The following is a 19,018-nucleotide window of genomic DNA, read 5'->3' on the forward strand; positions in this document are numbered from 1 at the left end:
TCCCACCAGGACTCATTGCCGTAAGCACTAGGGCATCTAGGTTTCCACAGAGGCCAGCTTTTTTTTTATAAGGGGCCAGCCCTTTAACAAGCAAATTCTTACCTCTACCAGGTGTAAGTTGCTTTAGATAGTCACTTACCTGCTACTCACACTGCCCACCTGGGCCCTGTCTATGGCCAGACAAAGAAAGAATCTGGAGTTTTCCACTTGAGCACAAAGGACAGGCATCCTTGGCTTTGGTTTGGGTTGGTCTCTGCATTTAGTCACCTGGTGCTACAACCTGCTGGCTTAGATCCTGTCATAAGGACACTTTTCTAAGACTTCTGACTGCATAAGACTTTGTTCTTACAGCACGTGTCTGGCAGTTAGTAACGCAAATGAAGTGTCACTCAAAGAAGGAACTTTTTCCCTAACATCATGCTGCCCCACTGTGCAGCTTCCAATTGCTTGGTACATATTACCTGGAAATGGCTTGTGTGTGTGTGTGTGTGTGTGTGTGTGTGTGTGTGTGTGTGTGTGTGTGCATCAGAGCAGTCTGTAAACTGGCCACCCACCACACATTCCTGGGGCCCTGGCTTTTTGTGTTCTTTGTTCTTTGGAGAAGTGTTTAAAACTCATACTAATGAGAAGAGTACTCTCTGATTAAAGTCTAAACTTTAAAATATTTCTCTGGCCACCTCCTACACAACCTACACACACATTAGGTAGAAATACATGTGCCTTAGCACTTCTGGTGTAATGGTTTTAAACATCTCCCTGGCAGCAGAAGTTCAGGGACTTCTGGCTTGTCAATTACCCAACAAAATATGCAAAAACAAAACATCATTCCTAGAGCCAGCCTCTTACATACCCAGAGTAGGTGATGTTTATATGGTGTGACTTAATCAGCACAAAGAATATTCTCAACCCAAACTATCTCCATTCCTGTCACCATACCAGACAGCTCATCATTAGAGATGCTTCGTCTGAATCTTTAGGGTTTTTTTATTATTTAAAAAAAAAAAAAAAATTAAATAAAATGAGAAAATACACTGTAAAGTGGCAACACTTTAAAATATTCTTGAGCTGTGAGATGTTGGTGGGTGTTTGCTGACAATAAATCCTTGCAGATGGGGACTATTAAGAGAAATCGGAATACTGAGAGTGAAGATTTTGGTCAATTTTACCTGCTTCCAAATTTCGTCTTGAACAATTCTGATAATTTCGGGGTTTTTTTGTGGGGTTTTTTTTTTTTTTTTTTTTTTTTTTGGTAAATTTCAGAAAGCATAGAGAGAACTAAAAGACTTATTCAAACTTAATTTTGTTTATTAAGGGAGAAATGGGCAGAAGTCGATTTTGAAACATGTTCTTTCCTGTTGACACATGTTCAAAGAATGTCTGGAGGAAATACTAAATTAAAATACAGACTGATTCAACTATTGGCATCAAATCACTTACAATGAAATATGGTTGCTGTCTTGAATACGAGGGAAAAGAAAAAGAAGCTTCCGAACGTTATAATTTTGTTGATGAAAACAATGAACATCTTAATTTAGAATCTATTTTATGTTATTTTGATTTTATCATTGTGAATTCCCTTGGAGACATTTACTCAAAATGGCTCTATTATATTCCTGGTTCCTGATATTACTGATGTAAAGAGTACAGGGCTCGGGGGGGTTGGGGGAGGTTTAATATTTCAAATATAAAATTAGCAACTGTAAATGTTCACCTATGAATATTCTTTCTCATAATTTGAAGAACAGGAAGAGGAGCTGGCAGTAGCAGTAAAGAGAGTGACTAAAGGAGTAAAGAATTTCAGGACCGAGAATGTGACAGGAGTCAGGGGCAGTGGGTGCTTCAAGGGAAAGCTGGCCAGCAGACTGAAGGCATGCAAAGATATCAAAGAGAATGAGGACGTTCAAGTAAATATCTTTTATGAATAGGTAGGTCTATGTACACTTGCATGCAAAATTAATATAGGGATGGATGGATGGATGGATGGATGGATGGATGGATGGATGGATGGATGGACGGATGGATAGATGGATGGATGAATATTGGAGGAATGAGTTAGTGAAGATGTAGAAATTTAAGTTACTATATAAATAAATAATTAAGAGATTAAGTCCCCAGCAGATGAGGAAAAACCAGAGGTGTCCCTCTATGATGTTTCCACTTGACCAATAGGAAAAGATGAGCCGTTAAAGAAACACAGTTCCCCTTCAACTTCTGAAGTAGAAAGTGAAGTGACAAGGTCTAGTAAGGTGGGAAATGGGGCCTGGGAAAGATGAAGAAAGTCTGGAAAGGCTATTGTGGCCAATGATCTAGAGAATGAACCAGAAAGGAGTGAAAGAATTTCTACAGTACAGTGAATACCCTACCCTTGAGCTGGTGTAGGGCCCTATATAGTAGTACTTTTTAAGCTACAATCTGAGAAAACAAATAGTTAGGGTGATATATTGTTGGGCAGTTCCCTAGTAGAAGGGTAAGGGGATAGGGAAACCTGGAGTTGATATGTGGGCCTCATTAACAAATGACTATCTTGTTCAGACTGAAAAGAAGTCAAATGTGCCCAGAAGAGAGCTGGTGCACATGGCTAAATGCAAGAAGGCCAGTGATTTGAAATTCTAGTGAGAACAGAAAATATATTTTGGACTTTGGAGAGAAGAGGTTAATTAAGGAAGCTGTAGAAGGAAAGAGGATTTACAAAGTTCAAGAGCTAAAGAAATAGCATAATAATTATATTGTTGATAAAACCCATGAACTGACTCATCAACCAATAATGACAACTTAGATTATGCTTTCATTGATTTCTCTCTTCTCAGCTTGGTGGTATTTTTATCGGTACTTGCTATAGTTGTTGTGCTACAATTTTGTCAAATTTATACTTAGTAAGACTTACAAAAATATGAAATGTGCTTTATTTTTTATCCTGTAATCACTAAGAGTTTTTAAAATATTTATATGCTAGTTCCTTAATGAGGAAATTTAACTAAAGTATTATTTTATGTGTATTTAGATTGATTTGTTCACCATGAAGCCCATTTATTATTACTCATCTTTTTTGATTGATCTGTAAGAGTTGTTCACATGTTAAAGATATTATTTGGGGGGGGGATGTTTTGCAATACAAATGACATTTTGTCATGCCTTTGGATATTGACTATGATATTTTTTGCCTTACAAAAGTCAAAGTTTTATATACTCTATTTTACTGGTGGTTTGCTTTTTGCCTTCCTCTCCCAAACATTATTTTTAATTTACCATTTCATTTAGTGTTTATAATGATTTCATTTTTTTCATAAAAAAATCTTTAATCTACGTAGAATGTATTCATGATAAAGAGTAAGATAGAGATTCAGGAATCGGTGGATATGGGGTCAGGGATGAGGGGTATGCAAGTGTGTGTGTGTGTGTGTGTGTGTGTGTGTGTGTGTTGTTTGGTTAATCTTTATCCTTTGAAAAGAGTATTTCTATCATACTAAGAACTATGTGACAATTTTAACTTGACTTCGTTGCAAATGAAAAATTAAAGAATACTGAATCAATTGATTTATTGAGTTTCAGCTTGGCCGTAGCATTTACTGTGTTTCCTTCATTAAAGAGTCTGATCATCCCCTTTGAAATACCTACTATTTTGCCTACTTTAACTTTATTTTATGAAACCATTCTGATTAGTTTAAACAATAGAATTGCTTTCGATATGATAAGGTTATTCATTTTAACAGACCTGTTTCTAGTAAAATGATGATGTATTTGGCTTGGGACATATCACAGTATCTGAGATGTTCAAATATAAATGGAAATGTTTCATTATAAGGCTCCCATCCTCAGTTGGTTGTTTCCTTCTTTCCTCTACAATACTTATTTACCCCCTTCCCTTCCTACTTGCGCCTTTCTTCTGATCTTTATTGCTGGGTTCTTTCCCTGACATTTCCCTTGACTTGGCCTAGATATTGACCCATTTTCTCCCTAAAACCCCACTAGGCTTATCCAAGTCCTCAATTCCTCTGTGCAAAGCCAGTGTCCCCACAATACAACACAAATGAAAAGAAAAGTTGCTTGGGAGAGAGGTCAGGGCTGCAAACCTTCCTTTGGCAATCATCCCTGTAGGCAGGATTTTCACATGTGTAAATCTTTTAGGACAAGTATTGCAGAGAGTGTGAGTGATCTGCCTTGGGTCCAGTGACATCACAGGGACCACCCCATGTTGGACTTTCCCAATCACTCCCATGATATTTCAACTCAGTGAACATCAACATCAAATGTCGCCCTGAAGAAGAAAAGTAAAGGAAGAAGTGTCACAAAAGGGCAGCTTGAGAAAAAAAGTTGAGATAACGAGAGTGTCTGAGCAGGCAGCCAGCTCCAGGAGTACTGCGAGATCCCAGTTTGCCAACTTCTCAAGTTGTTCTTCTGTGGTTACTCCTTATGCCAAAATCCTATACTCACCACTGCACTTCTCATCCACTGCAGTCATTTCATAGTTGAATTGGAGAGGAGTAAAGGAGGAGGAGGTTAAAGGACCTACTATGTGACTTAATAATGGTGGAACATTCACATTAATATTTAATCAAGGAAGATAATTAATATGCAAAGTATGTTCTGATTAAAAGTTAAGGACGAAGAAGATAAATTTCCCCCCATCCTACTCTCAGCACCACTATCATTCTACCAAAGGAGGTCATAGAGCAGTTCACTGAAGTATTTACATTTAAGTAGCTAAGGAAAAGGCAGTACACCATATGCCCCAACCCAGCTTACCCAGTTTCTCTGCATTGAAGTTAAGGCCAAAGCTCCAGATCCAAGTCAAGGGGTACTTTGTTTTGCTTTGCAATTGCTCTCAAGTTCACCCATTATAAGGAATCTCATGGGAGGGATGGCTATAACTGAAGTAGAATTTACATTTTCTTGGGCCCTTCAGACAGTACCCCAAAAACCCTCCCCATTCCAATTTTTAAGGCCGCCATAGTTTCACCATAATTGTTAGCAGATTCATTTGTCAAATTAGCTAAGCCATTACTGGGCAGAAATCAAGACCCAAAAGATGGGGGCCCATAAAGGAGGGACCCAGGAGATTTCTCCCAAATTTTGATCTCAAGTGCCTGGGGCTGGGGGCACTTGGACAGCCATGAGAGTCTTGGAAACATTGGTAATGAGAAACATTTTCAAAGGAGGCTAAAAGCAAAGAGACAGGAAGGGTTTGAAAAAGCTCTGCTTTGTAGTTGTGTCTACAGAGCTGCACTTAAACTACCTGTGGAGAAGATAAGGTGTGTCTGGGGGATTTGTTTATTTGTTAATTTGTTTGGTTTTAGTTTCAGTCCATTGTGGACTGATACTTTTATACAATACAACACAAATGAAAAGAAAGGTTAAATTTAAAACAAAGACATACAAAATACATGCTCTAATTTGTGATTGCACTAAACAGACATTAAATTGCATTTCATTAAATAAAATAAATTAGTAGAGAGCCATTTGTCAATGGCTGTAGCAGCTTCTAAACTCTGACTCTCAATCTCTGTCCTCGTCTTGCCCCAAATGGGCAATAACCAGGTCACAGATTGGCACAGGTCCACGCTTTGAGTGACATGGCTATAGGGGGCATAGCTAATGAATGTGATGAAGCAGGTGTCTGGGCTGGTAAAGGTAGCCCAGTGGAGAGAACCACATGTGGCCAGCAGACAGCTGTTCGATAAGGATCTTCAAAGACACAGGAGGGTCAAGAGAGAGAAGAGGAATGGAAGAAAACCAAAATTCCCCACTCAAATACAGTATTTGAGCAGCCAATGAGGATAGCTGAGCACAACACAGCAAAGAACCACATGGCCACCTGACGCATGAAGCCAGTCTCACCCTGAGCACCACTTCCTTGCACTTGCTCTGCTGAGCACAGCTGCTGCAAAAGCCTCCCAAAGCAAACATGGCTCTCCCTGCACAGACTCAACAGAACAAAAATCAACACCCAGAAATAAATTAGATCGTCGGGCTCATCATGTTACACAGCCCACTGTTCTCAAATCCAGGATCCTACGTATAATAACAAATGATACTATTAAGTGGCACATCCGTCTAAAGCCAAAACCAAGGAACTCCTTACTATAAACCAACATGCTTCTCAGAATTTTCCAGGTCAGCTGCAGGAAAGTTACAAGACTGTCATTCCAAGTGAACTAAGTCTCACCCATGTCTAAATTATTTTTCCCTGGGCACAGCCAACTTGCCTCTTAGAGAATCTAAGCCCCAGGGACTTCTCAGAGCAGGGCAGGCTTGTGGTCATGTTGAAAATAACATGGAGCCTGGAGCCAGCACATAAGGGCTTAAAAACTGGCTCTGCCACCTGCTAGCTCAGTAATCTCCAGCAAGTCTTTATCTACAAAACAAGACTAATGACAGCCACTTCCATGGATGTATGTAGTTGAAAATACTTAGCAATTTGTAAAAATCCATGTGGATGGTCCTTACTATACAGAAATAAGGAGCTGAAAGATGTTTTTAACCATGCCCCACTCTGATCCCTTTGCAGAAATGAAGCTTTGTCTTTTACACAGTTCATTTCTTCCTCATAGTTCAAATCACTTCCACATGTCACACATTATCTCCCTTATGATTCCAACATCACTGGGACATAGGAGTGAAACTGGTGTCATCCTGTCCTTTACATAGCTCGGGAAAGTGGCACACAAGGGATTCATCTAAAGCACATCAACAGTGACAAAGATGACTTGAAAATTCACAGGGACATTTGGATGAAACTAACAACTGTGTTTCCCCGAAAATAAGACCTAGCCAGACCATCAGCTCTAATGCGTCTTTTGGAGCAAAAATTAATATAAGACCCGGACTTACATTATATTATGTAAGACCCAGTCTTATAGTAAAATAAGACCGCCTTAGAGTGGATGGTCCAGCTAGGTCTTATTTTGGGGGAAACACGGAAGTTTGGTTTATTAAGTCTGTGGCTTTTCTTAATCCAGCTCCTCCTTGTCTCACCCACTAGTCTTTGTGACAGGAAGTCACTACTCTGCATTGCTTTAGTCAGTTCTGCTTATTTAACATGCAGGAAAGCTTTACTGTTGCCACAGTCCGGTAAAGTGAAAACAGGATATTTTTCAATTTCTGGGCCCTGGTAGTGTATTTATTAACATACAAGTTATTTCAGGTCAGGCAGATGATTTGGTCCAGGTTGTATGCTGTGTAACATTAGGCAAATCACTTAGGCTCCCTGAACCTGTTTCTTCATTTGTAACTTAATAGTTGTCCTGCTTTGCTCACAGACGTAAGACATGAAAATATATAAATGATCATGCAAAAAGAATTGTGGAAATAATTTAAGGCATTTGCATTATTAAATTATAATGTATAATATATAATTATGATGTTATTTATCATTATTCCTACTGTCCTATTCTAGAAAACAACAATTTGGTAGAAGTGCCTTACAATTTGCCAAACATAATAGTCCTGGATTTCAATTCTCCTTTGTAAAAAAATAGAAGATAAGATGTATATATCTTAGAAAAAAGAAAGTAAAATCTGTTAATCCAACGTAATTTGGTTAGTGTTTCTGGAAAGTAATTGAGTTTCTGGTGCCTGATTTGTCTATTTGCACTCTTTATTTTATAACATTTGCACTGTTGGTCAGCACCTAGGAAAAACAGAGTATTGTAGAATCTTAAATCTAATACTTTTTGTAATAAAGGAGAGAGTACTGTAGAAAGCCTAGCAATGCATTATCATCTGTTCCTGGGGAAAATAATGAAACACAGTCCTTGATTTTTAAAAGATATTATTATTAAGGCCCTGGATAAACACATGGTCATTTTCAATTAAAAATGAGTAAAAGGGAGACTTGGAATTAAAAATATGTTGCCAGTGTTCCCCTTTAGTAACATAATGAAATCTAACAAAAATGAAACTAAAATTTAACAAAATTTGGTCAAATTTAGAGAAAATGGCATGACTAGAAATAAGTTTGCTACAAAGAATATGAGTTTCTCTGGATGGCATTCAGGCTTTAGCAAAGCCTTATTGTAAGGCAATCATGATTTGTGCAAGGTTCCATGTCTCTCTACATAATAAATCTATGTCCAAATGAAAAATAGAGAGAAACTAAATGTGAGAGGCACCATTTTCTGCCAGGAAAAATAGTAAGTATTTCTTTAGAGCAATAAACATCTTTGAACCCTGTCTGCAACTTCATTAATTTCTTGCAGCTTGGATATTTTTTATTCTTTCACCATTTATAACATGAGTATTCATACAGATATTGAAGGTGGTTAACTCCACAAATGAATTCTTTATTGTACATTTAACTCTCCCCAAAACGATAAAAGCATAGAACTGAAACTCCCCAAACTGATATACTCCTTTACACTTATGTGTGAAAACACTTACTTCAAGAACATTTGTGGTGAGCAAGTTAAAACTTGCAAGATTAAGATTTACTCTTCAGAATCTTCTTCCTTCACCAATACAGTCAGAGTCATTTCATTAAAATGACTAAGTTTTCTTCTTTTTCTCTATTTTTCGTAATAGTTGGGGCTTATATGACTCCAGAGTGTAAGTATCTCCTGTAACTACTACATGTGAGCATTAAATGAATTTCTAGTGATTGTATTTTTACATTATAAATGAAAATGATTTTTCATAATCATGTCTATTCTTCTAAACTGTAAATGTTATACAATTGTTCATCAGTAAAATTATAACTATTAGGTGCCTGTAGGATTTTTTAAAAATCTTTGAAAATGATATAGTGACTATCAAAAGAAGAATTATATGAAATCATCTGCTTAGATCTTTCATGTTAAATCTTTTGGTTTTCTTTTGTAGGTTTCAACATGGAGATTATTGGAGGGAGAGAAGTGTCACCTCATTCCAGGCCATTTATGGCTTCCATCCAGTATGGCGGCAATCACATTTGCGGAGGAGTTCTGATCCATCCACAGTGGGTGCTGACAGCAGCCCACTGTCGTACCTGGTGAGTCCCTACACTTTCTGCTTCCGTATTTTCCCTCAAGTTGGCAAAAAGAGGAGCTCGCCACTTCCAGGAGAGAATTCGATGTACTGGTAGGTTCTGTGATAACTGACCAGCCGGTGGAGTCTATTTACCCTTTCGCACATCCACGTTTTCTGCATTGGGTTTTCTTTTTCAAAAAGGGAGAGCTGGGCTACCTTTCCCACGCAAGCCATTAGACAAATTGAAGCCCTCCTTGTAACGCCAGGGAACACAGCAACAGTAATAATGGAAGCAGCAGTATTCCTGACGGTATTATTCCATACCACTTTTGAGGAAATCACACTACCTGAGTGTGCACCCCCACTTTCCCATTTTACAAATGGGTAATAATAATAGTAGTACCTGCTTCGTGGGGTTTTGAAGATTAAATAGTATCTTTATAAATATTTGAGTATGCTTAGCACATAGTAAGTACAGATAAGTTGCAGGTAGTAGTAGTGGTAGTAGTAGATGTTAGAGGGACCTGCTTTGTTAGTGTGTTTTTAGACTTCTTACATTAACTCCTCTGCCCCACTCCCCATCCCAGAGGTGAGGCCTACAGTTGGAGAATCACAGCTGTAGGGGCAACAACTTTTCCAGGTGAAAAAAAAAAAAAAAAAGGTTATAGACGATTTACACAGAGAGAGAGAGATTCTTTTTCTGGGATACTTAGAGTGAAAGCTTTTCTGAAGACAGACTATAAGTCCATTTCAGCCTGTGAGTCTCTTACTTCAGCTTCAAAAGTGCTAAACCCTTGGGATTGTGTAACCCTCAAAAAAAGAAAAGCAGTAGAAAACTAACTTGGTGTTTGTTATTGTTTTGTTTGTTGAGGTTTGGGGGGGTTTGTTTTTTTATTTATTTATAGATTTTCTGCCTTATGATTCTTGCCTGAATGAGCTAAGAGATGGGGCCTTCTTCTTTCCTTACAAGCATTACAGCACTTCACTTAAGAATCTCTTAGCCATACTGCTTTGTTCTCTAGGCATCAGCTATATCTCAATGGAACAATTTGAACTGACTTGCTGCTCCATGTTTTGGGAGTTTCGTTTGATTGCCACATTAATGAGAATTTTGAACACAAATTAGAAATTTTGAAGCTTGGAAACAGTGAGAACTTCTGTTTTGTTTCTAAATAGCAAGGCACTAATGTCCAATTTAATATGACTATTTTATAATTAAATGGGGTTCTTGCCGTCATGGAAATCACCGTTGTGTCTTCTTCACTTCTGCCCTTTCCACAGCACTTGTTCCCTGGGGACCAGCTAGGTAGAGGATGACTATCAATAAATGTTCATTCAATTCAAAATATGCATGTCCTCAAATATGTTCATGGTATACATTCAAAAGGACTCTAATCTCCCCAGACACAGAGCTTGACTTCTTATAAATGTTCAACAAATGCTGGATAGAAAGAAGGAAATAAATTGGAGGACTTTTTTTTTTTTTTTTTTGCTAAGCCAAAAACACAAGCCATAAAGTGTTACCCAAAGTTAATATTATAAAGTTGAATTTTAAATTTTGTCAAGTGAATCTGACTCAGTAGGGATGGATTCCCAAATTGACAAAATAGCAAAAAGAGGTCTTGGAGAAAAGAAAGGAAGGAAGAAAGGAAGGAGGGAGGGAGGGACGGAGGGAGGGAAGGAGGGAGGGAGCGAGGGAGGGAGGGAGGGAGGGAGGGAAGAGAAGAGAAGAGAAGAGAAGAGAAGAGAAGAGAAGAGAAGAGAAGAGAAGAGAAGAGAAGAGAAGAGAAGAGAAGAGAAGAGAAGAAAAGAGTGCCACTAAATACAATTTTAAATGGCTAAAGTTTAAAGAACTTCAGACTATGTGGATCAAATTTCCTCTACCGGACATTTGAGTGTAAAAATGTAGGTGGATTGGTGCTTAGAAAAATATTAAGCTTTATGAAATCCAAAATATTTATGAAATAGTTCAATAGTGGCTTCCCACAAATGTATTCCCAAGTATCCTGTGGGAATAGCTTACTAATGCCTGACCCCTCTCTCAGCAAAATGGTGGAGGAGGCCAAATCTAGGGTGCTCCCTTCTCATTATCCATCCATATTGTTCTTCACTTGCTGTCTTTACTTTTTATTAGTTGCCATGACAATGATAAAAGGAAACCAGTAAAAGCCTTCTTGTATAATCTTATTTTCAACATTTTAACTTATCAGAAGCAAATCTCTCACCAACTCTTGTCTACTGTCTTCTCAAATCTCCTCCAAAGCCTTCCCTCATTATGCACTTTCCCATCTTTCACCTGCCTAGCCGGTGATTAGGCAGAAGCTCCCAACGCCTCTTCCACGTGGCTTCACTCCATTTCAAATCACTCAAGCCTCCCAGAGTAGAATGGTTCAAAATTCAGGTCCTGGATTCAAACCAACTGAACTTTCATCCCGCCTGTATTTGCAGCCTTAATATCTGTGGGACTTACTCTAGTTTGTTAATTTATCTGTGTCTCAATTTCCTAATTTGAAAAATGGGAATAATCACAATACCTACCTAACAGGGCTGCTGTGAAGTTAAAATGGGGGGAAATATGTAAAATGTTTAGCACAAAACCTGGCATATCTCAATAACTTAATAAATATTATCTAATGTTATTATATTATTATTGCATTGATGGAATAGGATTTTGCCAGCCATGTCATTCCCTCTTCTCTTATGGAAAAGAGACCTCCAAGAAATAGAGACCTTGCCTTTGCTGTCAGAACTGGAGGCATGAGTCTAAGCAGAAACACAGTTCATTGCCAAGGCAGACTGGCAGAGGGAAGAAGAAGCTTGAAAGGTCTTGGCACAGGGCTTATAGAGATGTCATGGAAAAAGTACTGGACTTGGAGTCACAAAAGTTGGGTTTGGGTCCTTATTCCCCTATTTATGATGTGCGTCCCTTTTGGCCAAAGAACCCTTTTACTCATAAGGAATATACAGCCCATCAGCTTTAACAACACTGAGAAGGGTTATTGTTAGGCTCAATAGAGACAATGTTTATGGGTGTCTTCAATAGATGATGGAAAGACATACTGGAAACAATACATTGGCTCAGCTCTGTATGTAGTTCTGTTCCAGGTAAGTCCAGTATGGGACTCAGAAAGCTGCTTATTAAACACCTCCAGAGGATTCTGAAGCAGGTGGTTCAAAGACCACCCATGGAGAAATACTGTGCTGTACAAATGAAAGACCCTGGTATTATTGCTTCTCTGTATGAATTCAGACCTAGGTTTAGCTAAGGAGGTGGGATCCTAGAACTCAGGTAATTGCAGGTATCACATGAGCAGAAAAAATGACCTTTGTTGTACAGATTACAGTTGAAGTGTATATAGACATGGAAAGTTCAGAGAGCATTCATAGTCTGCTTGGGTTATTTTTAGTATTAGCATGTCCCAGTGGAGATGAAAATAACCAAAACATTTCAATGGCATTAACTAATCAAGGAAGTTGGTAAAACAGGAAGGCAAACCAGAAATTTTCTCAGCACCCTTCCCCAAGTCAGAATTCATCTTTTACAGCCTGCATTTGTACCTCACAGCTTTCATGGTGGTAGTTATTCATGCATGTTCTCATTTTTTCTGTTAGAGCAGAGGTCCTGGGGATTTTCTCTCATCCTTACTCTCCAAAGCTTTGGGTTTGGGGAGTATGTTGAATTTGAGTTGAATCACTCCTAAGAAATCCAATCCACATCCTTTGCAAAATTTCATCCCCATCCTGATTTTGCAGTAAGCAAACTTTTCAACAGATAGAGCTGAAATTCCCAAAATAAACTCTTTTGGTGGAAACCAAAAAAGTGGTAATTCCTGGCAGGCACAGGCCTGCCATACACAAACCCACCCCACCGGAGTCACGCACTCATTCCCCAAATGTGAAACAACCTTTCTTTCTTTTTTCCATGTTTCTGTGCTCTTTTTAATTTTTGTTAACCTTTATTAATCTGTATGTATGTGTGTGTGTGTGTGTGTGTTTGTAATCTGCCTTGATCCCTTTTCAAGTGACAATGAAATAGTTATAGGTAAACAAAAAATTTAATTCTTTGTATAACCTTCCTTGTTCTAAAAGAGGATTTGAAGTCGCTTCTTAACGACTCACATTTAAATAAGATATTTTTGTAGTATGCAAATGGCTCCAAGGTGTTGATAAGAGCTCCAAAAAGTCATTTCTATTTTCATAAGTGTAAATGTAATTTTATTCAACATACAGTAAATCAGATCAATCGTGGCCCTATTGAAATGCTGGTACTAAAACTGTATATGACCAGAGATTTTAAAAAAAACATAAAACTATTTTTTCTTCATCTGACTCACCAGTTTACATCCTCTAAATCTCCATAATGGAATTATCAATGGCTACTAACCCTAAAGTGCCTTCATTTCAAATTAGCAGTGATTTTTCACCTTAAGGAAAGTTTTCCATTTTTGTCAAAATCATCTTTCTAATTGAGGAGACAAAACATATGAGCATATTTGACAGCCATGTAATGGACCTTATTTCTCCATATTGCCCTGAGATGACATCTAGACCTGCCAGATTAGCAAATATAGAGTTGAGTCTTTACCTTTTAGTTACTAATACACTTAACACCGGGAAGATGAAAAAGTTCTAGCGATTGATGGTGGTGATGGATGAACAATATAAATATATTTAATGCCATAGAACTGTACATTTAAAAGTGGTTAAAGTTGTAAATTTTATGTTATGTATATTTTACCTCAATGAATAAAAAAACAAAATGGTGGGTATAAATCTCAACCTACAAACTTGAGAAATATAATTTCCTTTATTTTTACATAAATATAATTTTGTTGTAAACTTGATCTTAGTCAATTAGGATTTCATTCTTTTTTTTCTCACAGTAGGGCACCAGTTCTGATATTCTTTTGCAGTGCTAGGGAATTGGAGTGGGGTGGGTTTGAGGTGAGTCAATTTTATATTATTCATTCATGCTTGGGTCCGCTGAGACCTCTGTCACTCCACCTAATCCTAGATGAGTTGCCTTGGAGATGGTCCCTGTTCCTATATGTATATGACCTTTTCCACCATGTCTTCTCCCACTGGGGGATTTGTGAATCATTTTGTTGCTTCTATGTTCTTTGCTTTTCTTAGGTTTGCCAAACGCCAATTTTCCAAAGTGGTTTTAGGAGCACACTCTCTCTCAGAGAAGGAGGCCTCCAAACAAACATTTGAGATTATAAAATTCATACCATTCTCAAGATTTACATCAAATGCTGTATCAGATGATATTATGCTGGTTAAGGTATGTAGCATTGCCTTCCTTCAGTTTCTCCAACAGTCTTATACAACATAGTTCAGTTGTTAAATCATCTGTACAAAAGCATTATGTTAGCACTCTCTCTTTGTTTGAGGTAACTGTGACATATTCCATAAGGGCCCATTTTACTCCATATACTGCCTTCAAAGAAACAAGAATTTATCACAAATGTATCGGGGCTGTGTTTACACAAGAAAAAGCAACCCTGATGCTCACATATGTGGGAGGGGAGCATCCCAACAGTCCCAAAGATCCACAGTGAAAGCTTTTTCCCAAATGCTTTTATCATTAGCAAATGAAAAATACAAATCATTTATACAACAGAGCCAACCAAGTGACTTCAGGGACACAGAAGTGAGTTACAACTTAGACTAGACCATACTTAGTCTAGTCCAAACTTAGTCTAGACCGTACTCCAGGGTCCTATCCAGCAGGAAACAGCCCAGCCCTCAAAGTCATGACCTATGGATGTTATTCCACAGAAAACCATCCAATGCAGAGCAAAGGCCAGTTTACTTTAGACTGGGCAAAATTCCTGCTCTGTGTAAGCTCCCTCCCCAAGCATCACTGAGCTCTATGGGGGAATGGAGAGCATGTTCCGACAAGCAACAACCACAAATGCAGCTGCAGGCTACCACCAAAGTAGATTCAAGAAGAGGGACGCCCTCCTAGGACAGAGGGACCACACATAGATCACTCAGGCTAATAGCTAATAGCAGAATACTACTGGGGATGAATAATAATTTATTCTCTTTTCAATCTGTCAGCTTCACACGGCCGCAAAGCTTGATAAGCATGTCCAGCTGCTCTACCCAAGCACCAAAAATGACATTAGAGCTGGAACAAAATGCCAGGTTACTGGCTGGGGCGCCACCGACCCAGAACTTTTAACCCTCTCTGATACCCTGCAAGAAGTCACTGTTACTGTCATAAGTCGAAAACTTTGCAACAGCCAAAATTATTACAACCACAAACCCATTATAACTAAAGACGTGATATGTGCAGGAGATGCCAAAGGCCAGAAGGATTCCTGCCAGGTAAGAGCCTATCACTGAAAGAGGCATCTCAGAGCTCTGCTCTGCAGTCACAGCTCCATTTGGTCACTAGCACAGAGGAGGAAAGGCATGGAGAACAAAACATCAGTTCTGAAAATTACTCTCCATTCCTGCACAGCATTCTCTATTCTTTTTCATCTTCCAGTGTGAATGAATCATAAAAACATCCCAACATATAATAAGTGCTCATTAAACATTTTCTAAACAGAATAATGGGTTATCTCTAATGACTTTTACAGGCTTCATCTGAGGGGTGGAAAGCCTCCTAACTCTGAGATCACTAGTGGTGATTAGAAGATAACTTCTCCGAAAAAAGAAACACCTTTTAAATTAATTAATAGAGTGATCATACACCGTGTTTCCCCAAAAATAAGACCTAGCCGGACAATCAGCTGTAATGCGTCTTTTGGAGCAAAAATTAATATAAGACTCGGTCTTATTTTACTATAATATAAGACTGGGTCTTATCTAACATGATATAAGACTGGGTCTTATATTAATTTTTGCTCCAAAAGACGTGTTAGTGCTGATTGTCCAGCTAGGTCTTATTTTCAGGGAAACACGGTAAGACTTAAATGCAAAAAGCTCAAATATATAGTGTGTGTTTCTTAAATCATGTTGACTGACTATAAAGAACAACAGTCATACTTTTCAAAATCTTATTTCCTGGGGTAGTAAACAAAAAAAAATAGCTGCACATGATAACAGGAGGTAAATAGGTAGCACAGAGAGATTACCAATTCTTTTAAATTACGTCATACGACACATGATTATCAGGTGGAGGGTATGATGATTTCAAAGATTATGTGTATCTGCAGTGCCCCAAGGTCATCATCCCCCTAAACCTCTGTTTTCACGGCCAACCAGAGCATGAGGTACAGCAGTTTGCAAGGGAGTGGCAGCAGAAGTAATGGCTACCCTAGAGATTTGAAAGCCAGCTCTTAATCTGAAAGGCCAGGCTGTCCCTCTACCACCTTTTCGCTTCCCTTGGCAGAATTTTAGTTACATGTTTTGTTGTCAGAGTGAGTCCTTAAAAATCAGTTCGTTGAGCAAATATTTACTAAGTGTTGTGTATGTGCAGAGCATTATGTTCAACCATATGAGGATGCAAAACAGGAAGAAAAATAACACAGAAGATAGAGTTCCTGCCACCAAGACACATACGGCAACACTCTTTTCTGCCAGTCTCTAGTGCAGCTTGATTTCAGATCCATGAAGACCAAAATGAAATTCAATTTAAAATTTTTCTTTTATTTCAGTGAGTTATTTCAAAATTTATGTCCCCATTCCTTGAAGAACAAAGTTCAATAGTCACTGATTACCAAAAGAGATATATATATTCCTAGACAGAGACAGGGACATGGACAAATAGAGAGACAAACAGACAGACCAACAGAAACATGGTGCTGGACAGAGACAGAGGCACAGAGACCCTACACTAAGGGGCTATGTCAGGCACTCGTCAGGATACAGAAAAACCAAGGACTCAGATAATAATCTATTATAGTTGAGTAATCAATGGTTGGTGGTAGAAAAATTTCAACAGCTTCTTACCAAGTATCTGACCATTTTCTTCTTTCCAGGGTGACTCAGGTGGTCCCTTGCTCTGCAAAGGTGCCTTCTATGCCCTAGTCTCTGGAGGTCATAAATGTGGGAAGGCCAAGAAACCTGGAATCTATACCCTATTAAACCAGAAATACCAGGCGTGGATCAAAAGCAAGCTTTCTCCACCTCGTGCAAACTAAGGCTACAAATGATTTTCATGGATCTACCAGTTGCTTGCTTATTTGTTTTTTGTTTTTCCCATAATGTGTTCTACAGGCCAACTTTATCTCCAGATGTAGTTGGATATAGTTAAAGTGGAGCACAGTTAAGTCCTGCCCCCTTAGCACTGATTTTTTTATGGAATCAAGTTTTTTTTTCCACATGTCTCACTGATGTATTTCTACTATCCTAATTTTTTTCTGAATAAAACTGTGAGGACTATCTGTTTGTTTTTTATGGAAATAAGTACAGCAATGATATATCTCCTCACTCTACCCACAGTCCCCAAAAGGGCAAAAGGTGATTAAACTAGACAGTTATGGCACTACCTTCAACAGTTTATGTTGCAATTTCTGCTGGATCATCCTAAATTCTATTTTCAAAATAAGAAACAGTAAATTCAAACATCCCAACTCAAATTAAGAAAGGAATCATCAAGGTTTATACAAATATTTAGCATCATACGTACTATTTATTTATGTCACACTTTTTTCCAAACAAAATTTAAAGCAATGTACAAACATGCGTACAATACAACAAAATATGAAATTAAAAATAACTTTTCCTCAAAAAATTAAAAATAAACATACCATATGATTCAGCAATTCTACCTTTGGGTATTTATCTGAAGAAACCAAAAATACTAACTCAAAAAGATATCTGCACCCCCATGTTCATTGCAATACTATTTACAATAGCCAAGGTATGAAAGCAACTTAAGCATCCATTGATGGATGAATGGATAAAAAAAATTTATAGATACAATGGAACATTATTCAGATATAAAAGAACAATAAAATCTTGCCATTTGCGACAACATGAATGGAACTCAAGGGCATTATGCTAAGTGAAATAAGTCAAACAGAGAAAGACAAATACTGTATGATCTCTCTTACATGTGAAATCTTAAAAAAAGAAAAAAAAGAAAAGAAAAGAAAAGAAAGCCTATAGCTACAAAGACTAGATTGGTGGTTTCCAGGGGGGGAATGGGCGGGTGGGAGAAATGGGTGAAGGGGGTCAAAGGTTATAAATTTTTTTAATTAATTAAATTTAAAGAATAATAATTTGGTGAACAAATTGAGGCAAGGGGGAAATGAGAGCAGGAATAAGAAGATGAAGACAGGAATATTGTTAACAGCCAAAGTGCCATCATTTTCTTCCTATACTTTTGCTAGGAGGAACCATATTTGGCTCTGTGCCTCACGTGAGTCAACGCAAAAAGATCAACACAAGCAGTTATATGAATTACCGTATCCAAAAATAAAAATAAACTATTTGCGAAGAAGGACCACTGGTGCTGGAACTGAGACCAGAGAGAACTTTCTTCCACAAACCTTTTAAGAAGGACACTGAACCATGGTTCCCATGTCCCTGCCAATTGCGTCAGGATCCCCTGAGAAGATTGTTTGTAATACAGAGTACCCTGACTCCTTTCCCAGAAATTCTAACTGAATAGGCTTGAGGGAAATCTGCATTGTTTAAAAGCAATTCGGTAGATTCTGATAAATGGGCAAATCTGAAAGCTATTGATAATGAACATCCTTAATAACATCTTACAAAAAGAACAATAAGTGTCACGGGATGGTGTTTTTGTAAATGCTTCAGTGTGAACTAATGACTGAAAGACCAAAGTGTAATTCAGTAAGTACACTTGAGGGTCTGAGAGCTGTACATGATGTGGTCATCCACTGATTAGAATAGTAACAATTCTAATTGGGATCGGTGGTGGCCAAGGAGGGGAGAGTCATTCAGGCTTCTCCTTCAACAGTCAGAAACCAAAGTGTTAATCTCAGCCTTTCTATTTCATTTGGGTTTCAGAGGATAAATGGCTCTCGTTTCTAGGTGACACCATCAGGATTTCTTACTTTCACATAGAAATGAATGCTTTTATTTGTGTGTTTGTCTGTTTATTTGTTGTCATGGTTTTTAGAAACCATTAACCAGCTATTAACCTCTACTA

General features: G+C 38.1%; 1 protein-coding gene across 2 annotated transcripts; it reads left to right on the forward strand.

Annotated features, from left to right (window-relative positions):
• Positions 1-1,812: 1,812 nt before the first annotated feature.
• Positions 1,813-17,280, forward strand: GZMK (granzyme K). 2 transcript variants are annotated; one of them, XM_074328943.2, is made up of 5 exons: positions 1,813-1,925; positions 8,815-8,962; positions 14,074-14,224; positions 15,007-15,276; positions 16,878-17,280. In XM_074328943.2, the coding sequence occupies exons 2-5, from the start codon at positions 8,823-8,825 to the stop codon at positions 17,037-17,039; spliced, it is 723 nt and encodes a 240-aa protein (XP_074185044.1). In that variant the 5' UTR covers positions 1,813-1,925; positions 8,815-8,822; the 3' UTR covers positions 17,040-17,280. The 2 variants fall into 2 exon arrangements, with proteins under 2 accessions (XP_074185044.1, XP_019598458.2); XM_019742899.3 differs by lacking the exon at positions 1,813-1,925 and adding an exon at positions 8,377-8,541.
• The last annotated feature ends 1,738 nt before the right edge of the window (positions 17,281-19,018 follow it).

The sequence above is a fragment of the Rhinolophus sinicus genome, chromosome 3 (assembly GCF_057876585.1).
Source record: "Rhinolophus sinicus isolate RSI-liver-muscle chromosome 3, RSI-T2T, whole genome shotgun sequence".
In the NCBI taxonomy this organism is placed as follows: domain Eukaryota; kingdom Metazoa; phylum Chordata; class Mammalia; order Chiroptera; family Rhinolophidae; genus Rhinolophus; species Rhinolophus sinicus.

Bases quoted from the DNA above. Each gene is read 5' to 3' on its own strand.
- GZMK (XM_019742899.3), top strand. From the start codon at position 8,478: ATGACTAAGTTTTCTTCTTTTTCTCTATTTTTCGTAATAGTTGGGGCT. The intron at 8,542-8,814 runs GTAAGTATCTCC...TTTCTTTTGTAG, and splicing joins GGCTTATATGACTCCAGAGT to GTTTCAACATGGAGATTATT. The intron at 15,277-16,877 runs GTAAGAGCCTAT...TCTTCTTTCCAG, and splicing joins GCCAGAAGGATTCCTGCCAG to GGTGACTCAGGTGGTCCCTT.